This window comes from Pygocentrus nattereri, chromosome 23 (assembly GCF_015220715.1).
Source record: "Pygocentrus nattereri isolate fPygNat1 chromosome 23, fPygNat1.pri, whole genome shotgun sequence".
Lineage (NCBI taxonomy): Eukaryota > Metazoa > Chordata > Actinopteri > Characiformes > Serrasalmidae > Pygocentrus > Pygocentrus nattereri.
The window spans coordinates 20,432,282-20,445,189 of record NC_051233.1 but is presented as its reverse complement, the minus strand read 5'-3'; the positions used below and the strand labels follow the sequence as shown (position 1 = coordinate 20,445,189).

General features: G+C 36.7%; 1 protein-coding gene across 1 annotated transcript in view; it reads right to left on the bottom strand.

Annotated features, from left to right (window-relative positions):
* The window catches only part of map1b (microtubule-associated protein 1B), a 31,092-nt gene that overhangs the window by 15,908 nt on the left and 2,276 nt on the right, over window positions 1-12,908 (bottom strand). The window contains exon 2 of the mRNA XM_017698512.2: window positions 12,067-12,168. Coding sequence (XP_017554001.1) covers window positions 12,067-12,168 — 102 coding nt within the window. The remainder of the gene's footprint in view (window positions 1-12,066; window positions 12,169-12,908) is intronic.

The following is a 12,908-nucleotide window of genomic DNA, read 5'->3' as shown; positions in this document are numbered from 1 at the left end:
TCCATCATCCCTGGCAGCTGAAAAACAGCATCATTACCCAGTGGCCTTAAAAATGAGGGCCTCCATTTCAGAAAGAAAAACAGCTGCAGTCGTATTCCCCCAAGAAAAAAAAAGAAAAAGGGAAAGCTCAGAATCAGTGGTGCGAGACCTTGTTCCCCACAATTACTCCAGCTCAAAAGCAGGGCCTTTTCCTGAGCGCTACGAGAGACTGAGTGGGATAGCTGTCACTGACCATTATCCACATGACTGCCTAAAGTAAAGCCTATAAAGTCACTTTATAAAGCTGACCGTGCCTGGATTATCCTGAATTCAACTCATCCTGACTGGAATACGCTTGTATGAGGAAATGAAACATGAGAGGATTCTGCTAATCTCGTGTCCCCTGTCTTTTAATTTGAAGAGCATATTGCACTAAAATGAAAAAAAAAAAAAACAACAACAACAAAAAAAAGAAACAGCACACAACATTAATGAGGAGGCCAAAAAAACAGCTATTTCCTCCTTTTAATCTACTCTTCTAATTTAGTAACAGTTTCCTGAGAGTTGTTGTTATATTTAATATTAAAAGTAAAGAATATGATTAACACAAACATTATTCAGTCAAACTTGAGCACAAATATACGTGCAAATATACTTCACCATTCAGCTTCTATTGTTACTCTGATGAAACAAACCAATTATAAGCTCAAAATCATGTCAATTTTATGCTGAATGTGCATCAGAAACTATCATAGTGCATCCAACAATAAAGGCAGCATCATACCTTTCTTATACAGTGAGAGACAACACACTAGCACACAGAAGTCTTCAATTCCACATGATGATCAACTTACTCTGACTATTGATTATATCAGTAACTGATCTATCTGGCAGCTATTTGGATGCTTAATCAAGTCATTAGAGTTAAAAATTAAAAATAAAAATTGCCTGAACTGAGCAATAACAAACCAGGCCTTTCAAAAGATGCCACTACCTTTTTTGTGACTGATTTTACAGCAGCAATATTTGCAATATTTTGCAGCAATATTTAGATTTATTTAGAGGGGAGGGAGAGCTTTTCATGAATCTGTATAAAATGATAACGACTGTGGACTGAAATATTTCTTCAACTTTGTTTTGAATGTACCCTAGTAAGTTCCAAGGTAGCAATAAATTGGAAATGAAGCATATCTCTGAGAAGCAAGAATGTACAGACTTAAGATTTAACATTTTAACACTGTTTAAAGTGTTAATGCAAATTTGGGGTCAAAACTCTCCAAGCTCCGTTGACTTTTTTGCTACTCTCTTCTTACAAACTATGCTTGGAGAAAGTTAGAAAGTTTGATTTTTAGTAGCTGTTAGGTTGATTTCTCTCATTTCTCTCATTCTCTGAGTTCTCTCACAGACTCTTTTCACATGACAGTGAGCTTTAGTATGTATGAACCACTGCTTTAAAGTTGGAGGACAAACAGTAAACAGTAGAAAGACCAGATTCCATGTGTTTTTTGCTGTTCACACTGTCACATACACTATATGGCCATAAGTGTGTGGACACTTAAATATGGTAAAAGGTAAATATGGAGCTGGCCCCCTCTCTTATAACAGCCTTCTAGGAAGGCTTTCCTCAAGAGTTTGGAGCGTGTGTCTGGGAATTTAAGGCCTTTCAGTTAAAAGAGAATTTCTGAATTCAGGCACTGATGTTGGACTACAAAATCTGGCTTTCAATCGAAGTTTCAATGTATTTCAATGGTGTTCAGTGGGGTTGAGGTCATGGCCCTGTGCGAGTCACTGGAGTTCCTCCACACCAGACTTCACCAACCATGTCTGTATGGACCTTGCTTTATGCACAGAGGCACAGACATGCTGAAACAGGAAAGGACCTTCCCAAACTGCTGCCATAGGTTGGAATCATGTAACTGTCTAAAATGTCTTTGTATGCTGTAGCATTGATATTACACTTTACTGGAACTAAGGGGCCCAAACCCTGAAAAATAACCCACACCTTTATCCCTCCTCTACCAAACTTTACCATTGGGATTGTGCATTCCAGTAGGTAGCATTTTCTTGGCTTCCACCAAACACAGATTCATCCATCAGACTGCCATATAATAAAGCATTTCCAATGCTCCAGAATTGAGTGGCAGTATGCTTAACAGCACTGCGATGGCTGCTTTATATTGCCAAAGTGATCTTAGACAGGAGTACAGTTGTTTGGCTATGGAAACCCATATCGTGAAGCTCCTTATGGCCAATTTTTGTGCAAATCTTGCTTCCAGAGACAGTTTGGAACTCTATAGTGAGCCAAGTGTCTACTGCTTTGAGGCTGAGCTGCTGTTGCTCCTAGATGCTTCCATTTCACAACACTTACTGTTGACAAGGGCAGATCTAGCATAGAATAAATTTCACATGAAGTCAATAATTACGAGGCCTATCCACATACTTTTGGCCATGTAGTGTATATAGAAAAAGATTGGATTTGGACCACTTTTATCAGCAATGTCAATGCAGTCATTTAGCAACAGAAACTTGCAATAAATAAAATGACTAAGACATCTTAGTTGAACAAGCATTCATTCAGTTGTAACATATCATAATTATCACTCTATCACATATCACTCTGCATCATTCCAGACGATTAAATTCATTATAAATACACATGGTGCCCAGTGACGTGCAATCTGCTTAAGCACTATTGATTCTATTACAAAAGCTGATGCTTTCTATTGATTCTACACGGCCTGTCCTGCCTTTGTATGGAATGGCTGTGTTGCCACTGCGAATAATATCAAAAATCTCCTGGTTCTCTTTATAGGATTATTCCAGTGTTTTTGTGCCAAATCTCTAGTTGCTGCACCTGTAACATATGATTAATTATCGTGGGCAGTAATTCTGACATGTGTTACTTAGTAAAAGAACAGAAATGCTGTTGACTCCAAACATAATTACAATACAAGCCAACAGGCAGGTTTTGAAGCAACTTCCCACTGGCTTCTATTATAAGTGTGTTTTGAGTCAGTATGTTTTCTGTTCTTTTTCTAAATACATTATTGCCTGTGTTTATCGACCGTATGCTGCAGATGCAGCAGACAGAGACTATGTTGAAAAATAGGCTCGATTTGCACTGTGCAATTAAAATGACACACAATCCACATGCATACTATCATGGGAAACCACTTTTTCTCTTTCACCACTTCCTTTCATTGTCCCCCTCCTTTCTCACTCTCAGTCTTTCCCCACTCGCTTATCCTCCTTCACTCTTTTTTCTTCCAGTTTTCCCTCAGTAGTGTTTATTTCTGTCACTCCCCTTGCTTCCACTGCTCGCTTTATCCTTAATCTTTTTCTGTGACCTCCTAAATGTGTTTTTTTCATTTTCTCTCCTGTGAATTCAAAACTTTCGCTTTGCCTCATTTTGCTGTTTGACAGATTTACATGTTCCAGCTTTTGGTGTCATTACTGTTCAATACTTCTCATCGCTTAAAGGAAGAGCTCTACTAAGTATGCTAATATGACATGTAAATGGATGATAACCACCAATTAGTATGATGTAACTGGTGGATGGTCATTTACATTCACTATTACCTATGTTAGCATTTTTGCTAATACTGTTCCTTTAACCTATTCCGGTCTCTCCCTTGCCTTAATCCTACACCGGTCTCTCTATTCCAGCTCACTCTAGTTGCACACTTCAGAGTTTGTGTTTGTCTATTTCAGCACCTACTGTTTCAAAAAGAGAACTGGGGTCTGCTGATTTTGCTGGTCAGTTAATGTGTCCCACTGTTCCATCATGTCTGTTGATGTGAGAGTATCTGTGTATGTAAATGCGTGTGTGTGTGTATGTGTGTGTGTGTGTGTGTGCGCGCCGTGGCAGTGCTCACTGCAGGCCTCAGACACATCCTGATGAATCCCCATCCTTTATCCATCACATGGCTGAGTAATCAGCCTCCTCCCTTCCACCCCCACCAATCTCTCAGACTCTCTCTTCACACTAGAGTGGTGCTGTAATGACAGTGAGCTTGTCAGCATCTGACATCTAACAGGCTAACCTAACACTATGACCTGACTGATATATCAGCTGGTCAATAAAATCAGTCTTTATTTATTTTTCATGGATTAATAATAATAATAATAATAATAATAATAATAATAATAATAATAGACATTATGTCAATTTCAATTGGGGTAATGAGATTTTCTAAACGGGTATGGTCAGTTCTTCAGTTTCATTACAAAGAAAGCATAACTAGCTCTGTTTAACTGAAATTAGTGCAGCACACACTGAAATTTGAATGAAAATTCTGATAGTCATTTTGTTATATACACTGACTGATAGTATTTTTGTGGTCAGTTTTTATTAGATTGCATGAGTCTTATAGTCCTCTCTAATGCAGACAAACATGAAGCACAGTCAAATTTACAGTCACACATATATAGTCCCAACTGAGAAAAACAAATCTTTGAGCAGATGCAGTCGTACCCCACACCAGTATTGTAGCTGATTAATCCATCATCGCAATACTCTGCTCAAGAGAATCAATAACAATCATGATAGAATAACAGCTGTGACAGTTGTATCTTTAGATTGAAGCAGTTATGTATAATACAATTAGCAGTCTGCCCACTGTGTTTGTTTACTGTACAATGATACTGATCATTTGATCACAGCAGCTGTCCTCTATGTCGAGTCAAAATGTTATGACTGGACAGAAGCTAAAGCTTCTAGAAGCTAAAATTACTAGGAAAAATCTGTATACATTGGCTAACATTCAAAGTAAATAATGTTTTTGACTTAACCAAAATGTAAGAAAGGAAAAAATCTAATACCAGGTAATAACAAAAAAAAAACATAGTTATGCAAGAGATCATTAGTATTTAATCAGAATCAGAAGAAAATAAAAATGGTTAAATTACAAGATAAACATTACAAAACGTTCAGTTTTACTGAGCTTGACTGTCTAATAAAAGGTGGAATTGAGTTCCACAGTTTAGAAGCATAATATCTGAAGCATAACTGCCTCTGCATGGCTTCTGTATTTTACAGAGGGTATCTGCAGAAGCCCACTATCTGCAGATCTTAGATTATGTGCCGGAACATAAACAGACAGACACTCTGTGATGTAAGCAGGTGCTAGGTCATTTTGAGCTTTAAAGACTAGTAGCAGGACCTTGAAATATATCCTGAACGATACAGGCAGCCAGTGCAATTCTTTCAAAATGGGAGTGATGTGATTTCTCTTTTTTATCTTTGCTAGGATGTGCACTGCTGCATTTTGTACGAGTTGTAAGGGATGTATAGTTTTCCTAGGAAGTCCAGTAAGAAGAGCATTAAAGTAGTCAAGTCTGCTTGTAACAAAGGCGTGAACAACGTAGAGCTTATTACATCAGAGAGCAGGTGAGCTGGATCAGGTTTTCAGCTGCTTTTTAAATGAAGAGAAGCACAGAGATGTAGAGGAACAGTTCCAGCGTTCAGAAGCTGTAACACTAAAGCTCTGCTTCCAATAGGGATTTATTAGCACTTGTGAAAATCCCACCAATAAAGCAATGGTGCTGCTCTGATGACTCTTCTTTCATTTTATAATGAACATGAGCAAAATCACTAATTACTTTTACTGACTTGGTCACTCTTCAAACAGACTGCTTAATTGATAACCACCAGCTGATCACCTTCATTACAGCAAAACAAGCTCAACTGACAACTTTGAACAAACATCATCAAGGTAACAAAAATAACAAGGATGTAAAATCATTTTAATCCCAACATTAACATTAATATAACATTATAACTTAAATACAAAAGAGCTAATTAAGAGCTAAATAATGCAAACTAACAAACTGCTAAGAATGATGCTAAGCACCGCCCCTTGCTGCTGCTATATTTACTGTATTTAAGGATTGTGAATTTCTGCTGGTTGAGGTTAAGAAATAATTCAGTCAACAAATGACAATAATATCTGTCTGTAAAGTCCCATTACAGGGATTAATGTTGACCATTTGAGATTATATCTGCTGACATCTGCAAATGGTATCAGTATCAATAACCAAATCATCAAAGCAGTGTAGTCCAACTTAACGCTATACAAGATTGAAATAAGTTTATCACGACAAGCTCTCATTTTATTTTCCAGGGGATGGCTGGATCAGCTGAGGCCGACCTAATAAACCAGACAATGACAAATAATGTTCCAAACAACGCTTTGACTGAGAGAAGCAACAATAAAACCTTTCTTTTTGTGTTTTCCTTTCATGCAGCCTGCTGATGGATCTGTTCAGACGACAGGCCATGTGGCACTGATATCCTAACAAGCATGCTCTCAGAGGACAATGTTAAGTGCTTGTTTTGGCTCATATGAGTACAGTCATGAAAACAGAGAGCCCGTTCACCCCAATCATAAAGTGGTACTCACATTATTAGAACTATTATTTGTCAAATGCAAATGAATTAGCAAGACAGATGCCTACAACAAGCTAACTAGCAAACAAGCTAGCTTCAGTCAAACTAGCCAGTCTAACTGTGCACTATAAAATATAATAGCACTAACATTTATTGTATACTTATTGTTAAAAGCACTAATTTAAATCTAGTAACACTTAATATTTCTTGTATAATCCTTAGTTACTGAGGTAAATCTAGTTAAGTGAAGCTAGCTAGCAAACAAGCTGGCTTCACTGAAACTAGCCAGCCTAACAGTACACTGTAAAACATAACACCACTAACATTTGTCGTTTACTTATTGTTAAAATTACTAATTCAAATCTTGTAATGCTTACAATTTCTTGTATAATCTGTTACTGAGGTAAATCTAGCTCAGATAACTCAACTTGGATAGGATCTACAGACTGAAGAGTTTTTCGCGCAAAAATACTTCTCAGGACACTTATACTCTTATTTTTCTAATTTATAAATATAATTATCTTTGCAGAATGTTATTTTTGTGTCATACTCTCGTGTTAAATGTGAAGTTTGGAGGCATTATATATGTTGTTATTCTCACCATGATGGTGCTTTGTGTTCAGGTTTACCAGTTAGCCTATGAATGCTAAGAGACTGGCAAAATATGCATTAAAACTACATTAGAAATGTGCCGTTCTAGTCTTACTTAAGCCATTTTACATTAGTGTATGAAACAACTCATTTAATATAATAGACTTGTTTTCACTGATACCAACACATTACACAAGGAAGAGTAAATCAAGGCCAAGCAGAACTTATAAAAGCAGAGCTCAACTGAAAGTATTTAAAATTACTGGGCTATGTGATTTAACCTTTCTTGCTCCAGAAGCGTAGATCATTAAATTGTGAAAAGTACCTAGAACTTAAATATAAAGTCATTTAGGCTTGAACCTATTAAGTAACCTTTTTGAGGTGAAACATGTGCATGATTTTTTTAGATTAAGACAACTAATTTAAGTTTGCAGTGTAGTGCCTCTGCCATAAAAATGAAGACGTTGCAACCTTATTTCACAAACACGAAAAGTCGCTGTTGCTACTAAACAAAGGTTCAGCTTATAAGAGTGAGTGGAAACAGTAAGACACCTGGTAGCAGCTTGTTAAGGAGATGAAAAAATAAAAATCCATGGCAACAGCTAGCAAGTTACTATAGACCACTTAGACATGTATTCCCATTGAATTCCAACACTAGTACTTTTACAAAATAGTCATGTAATAATTAATGACATCTAATTGCCAACACACATTTGTAAACGTATATAAAGGTGTGAAATTAGTGCTTTGGAGTAGGGGTCTCAAATTACATGGGGCCGTTAGCCAGGTGTAATGTAATGTAACCTAACATTTAATGTTGTAAACTAAAATATGTAACTAATTATGACAAAAGAACATATTAGTTCATATTTATCAGCAATTAAGGGTAAAAATTAAAGGCTTTTTTCATGATATACATTGTTAGGAGTGAATTTTATCTACAAGACTTATCAAATTTATATCATGATTAAGATCACATTTATTCTAAAAATAAAAATGAGTTTTTCACGATACATCAGCAGTTATTTGATTCAAAAACATGTTATACCCAAACTTGTTACACATGTATATACAGCACTTCGGAATTAAACTCAACTCAACACAACTAAGTGAGGTTTTTGAGAGTTAAATGTTGGCAAAGGAGAGCACGTAAATCTGGGCTCTCAGTGGATTTGTTTGATAATTCAATTATTTTCTTAATTCTTCTTGAAGCTGTATCTACCACTATGGCATGAATGAATCTCTAAGGGAAGATTTAACTAACAATTAGTCAAATCAGAATCACAGCCAAGTTAGTTACAGCTAAATTACAACCATGCTGCTCAGTGTGCAGCATTCATACTGCGTCAGGTTTTCGTTTTAATGGTTCCAGCTATTTTATCTAGCACACGGTAAGTAACTATCTAACTAACAGTACCTGGTGGGTGAAGCAGCTCTGCTCATCAGATGGGGGGGTTGAGGGACGGATTTAAAGATAAACTGTAAGTATACGATGGGCTGTATGAAGCATGCCTATTGTGTATGAGACTTTGCTTTATTTCAAACATCATTAATTAAAATTTGATCATTGATGTTCCTTTGATGGATATAGCAGATGAAATTACGATAGAGCAGCAGTGCATTCATTGTGCTTAACAGTAATGACTAAACGAATAAGTGCAGGCTGTGGACTGTGGAAAGTCAATGGAGTCTAGACTGCTTCCTAAAGTAACCCATGCAGTCAAGGTCATAAAAATGATGAACCTAACATACAGCTCTGTGCCTGAATCCGAGGGATTGAATTTCACTGATTGACTGGCAGCGAGTGCCGAGTCATCTCTGTTGATACATGAGCAGACACACTGTCTCTGCTCTGAGAGAGAGAGAGAGAGAGAGAGAGAGAGAGAGAGAGAGAGAGAGAGAGAGAGAAGAGAGAGAGAAGAGAGAGAGAGAGAGAGAGAGAGAGAGAGAGAGAGAGAGAGAGAGCGAGAGCGAGAGAGAGAGAGAGAGAGAGAGAGAGAGAGAATGAGTGAGGGTGAGAGAATGAGTGAGTGAGAGAGAGATAAAGAGAGAGAGATAAAGAGAGAGAGAGAAAGACAGAATCAGAGAAAAAAGCAAAAGAGAAAGACAGATAAGCGAGAGAGAGAAGCCATGTGACAGTGATAAAATGAGAGAAACAGAGAAACTAGAGAGAAAGACTGGAACAAGAGAGAAAGAGAAAATGAATAGATAGACAGACCGACTGATAGACAGATAGATAGATAGATAGATAGATAGATAGATAGATAGATAGATAGATAGATAGATAGAAGTGAGGGAGATAGAGAGAGAAAGACATTAAGACAATTAGAGAGCGTAAAGAGAGAGAGAGATAAAACAGGAAAGAGAAAGATAGACAGAGAGAGAAAGACAGAGTAAGAAAGCTGGAAATACAGATACAGACAGAGATAAAGACATAAAATAGAGATAAAGACATAAAATAGAGAAAATACAAGCAAGAAAATAGACAAATACAGATAAAAAAAGAAAAAAGGAGAGAGAAAATTAGAGAGAAGGACAGAAAGAGAGTGAGGGAGAGGAGAGACAGAGAGAGATAGACCCTTCAAATAGATGCTGTCAGGTGAATTTCACACGACTGTAGTGACAGAAGACAACAACAGTTCCTTTAAACGTTAAAAACAATCCTGAGGAGTTCAGCTACAGGTTTTTCTGCACTATTCTGAAAATAGAGCATAATTGTTTCATATTTGTAATTAATCATTGTCTCTTTTAACAGAACTAAAATTATTTAAGTGTAAAAAGTGCGTGGCAGCCTTGGCAGTGAGCACAAAAACATAATCCATCTCCATTTGTGAGGCCTAAGGGTTAACGTTTCGGGCGTAACCAAGCAACCTCAGGTTCACATTTGCAGACAAAGCCCAGCGGGGAATTTTGTAACTAATTATCTGGAGGTTTCTCTGCGCATCCCTGACAGTGAGACAGCAGGAGCAGAGGACTGGGGTGGGGGTTAGTGGAGGACAACAGAGGAAATGGGGACGTAATCACAGAGCAGAGCCAGACACGGCTCCAGGCAGCCACACTGAAACAGCTCCTATGTATGCTCCGTTGAATATGTTAATTTAAAGGAGTACTTCAGCTTTTTTAAACATAATCACTGTCTGCTGCATGCGCAGTGTACAGTCAATGCAGAGAATAACTTCAAAATGATTCTCTATATTCACAACATAATAAAAAGCAAGTTTTGACTCAAAACTCTTATAATAGAAGCCATCGGCCAGTTGCTGGATTCCATCAGCAAATGTCATATTTTTGTACATGTTTTTATTCATTTAACAAGTTTTATTAATTCTTCTGTATAAGTTACTCATAAAAGAAGCTGTCAATCTGTATAATTCTATGTTTCAGAGATTGGGACACATTTTCCAGAGGGGATAATTTGTGCTATATGTTAGCTGTGTAGTTATATGAGTGGAGTTTTCACAGATTTCTGCCCGATTGCTGATGTATACCAGAAAACCTGGTACTCATCTGTCTCATGTGATGTCACTGTATGACCACACGACCATTATGATGATTCAAGATATAATCTGCATGCTTTACCGATAAACACAAGAACAGCCATCAGACAACAGAAATGTTTTATTGTATTCTTATGCAAGCTAACTGACATGGCAATGTTTAATTACTTAAGTGACAGCAGTAATACCACTAAGGTTAATGTTTACTGTGCAAAGGCCATCAAAATACACACAAAACCTCACTAAAGATGGTTCATCAAGTATAGTGCCATTTCATGCTTAAATGGTTGATGGAGAACAGGGGTTGCTTGACTTTAGTCGACAGGTGATTAAAGCTGAGTGATGTTGACTAATTGATGATGACTGAATGAATGACGGCTGTAACAAGAGACATTAAAAAATCCGACTTTAAAAAAAAAACATGACAAAACCAAACTCTACAGGTCAGTAGAGTGTGAAATGCCCTTTCCAATGGGCCCTCAGTCACTCTCCTAGCCTTTAGGAAACGGAGATATGGACCTTGAAATCACCAGGCTCTTCACCTGCTGTCTTCTCTGAGGGATCTATTTTGTTACTGTTATAATCATGTGATCAGCAACTAGTTGACATCAAGCTTAAAGCATCAACTCTGAGCAATAAAGCTGACTAATCTCTGCAACCCCTAATGGAGAATGTGTTGTATATGATGCTATATAGAATACAGACACCTTATAAAAATGGTATCCATTTTCAAAAAGTTTCTACATAGAACCATGTTCAACACATTCTTCACCGACCTGAAGAACAATTTAAGCATGAAGTAGTTCTATATAGAACTCATTGCCTTTACGGAAGAAGCACTGAAGAACCATCTTTTTAATTGTGTAATCACACCGATCAACACTATCACTCTGCCCAACCCTGAGGCTGGACCACAAGGTTGGTTCACTTGATAATCTACGTCATGTAACACAGATCATGTCCCATATTCTCTTCTCTCTTCACATACGTTTTCCTTCTTTAAACCCATACACACATCCAGCACTGAAGCAGTAGCATCATTAGCTACTTTTAATAACATTCAGGCTTTCACAGAGCTCAAAGCTGGAATGTGTGCTTAACACAACTACGTAACAGTCTGTAAACATTATATTTAGGTTATTAGTAGCCCTTCTTATTTATGGAACAAACAATAGGCGAGTGTAACATCCTACAAAAGCATATAGTACAACAGAGTTCATGTCTGAGCTATATATATATATATATATATATATATATATATATATATATATATATAATATGTTTTATTTGTGACTCAGAACCTGCTTTCTTTCAAAATACAATATTGTGGTACAAAAAAGTGTAAAAAAAAAAAATATATATATATATATATATATATATATATATATATATATATATATATATATATATATATATATATATATAAGGAAGGAAGTAACATAACTAGGACAACTCTGTAAAAAGGCATCTGTGTAAAGATATATGTAAACAGCAGTAAAGTAGAACTATAACGCATACCTTGGAACTTAAACTTTAAATATTTGATAACCGGTCATCATAAATTGCTGTAGGGAGGTGTATACAGGATACGATGTCAAGCGTTCAGCTTACCTCGCACATCAGCAGAAAACCTGGCAGAGTGTCGAGAAACGAAAAGCTTCAGCTCCTGGTCCAGGTTGCAGTCGATGAGATTCGTGTCCCATGAACGAATTCCTGTGAGTAAGAAAAGGAAATTAGACAAAAAGAACAGAAATGCACCTCTTTCCTCATCATGTCTGTTAGAAATTCTGCTTAATCAGGAATGTATTTGAACATATGACCAAATATTCTATTATATGCCAGGTGATTTTATTCATGTGATTTTATCTGAGATAAATAAAAGCTGGTCTGTTTAATTAAGTCATTTAATCACTGGCAGAAAAAAACACTGTGCTTTATTCAAGAGCAAATCAATATTTGGAAATATCTATATGATGTTCTATCCCTGGCTCTTTTTCTGCTGAGTCATAATCGATAGTATTTAGCATTTCTGCTACTTGCCAACTTTGTACAACTATATAAATAACCTCCAACGGCTGCAAGAGACAAGCAAAGGATAAGATATACCAGGTATACAGAAAGCTTATATTAAATTAGGATGAACATATTAAATCGCTCACACAGCTCTGCAAATGGCAATGATTTAAGGAGATGATTCCTCATAACACTGCGACATGCATAACAATAATAATAATACAGTTTCAGTAGGTGCTTCTAGTCACCATCTCCCATTAAAGCATAGAACCTGAATGTAGGGCATGTCCCAAATACAGCATTGTACTTTTAAAGCACAGGAAAAGTATTTTTTTAGGCAAAGTTTATAGTATATGTTTTGGTGTGAAGCCTAATCACTATGATACAAATTATTATTATTATTATTGCAAAAGCCCTCCTACTTCTGTGACACTGAAGCC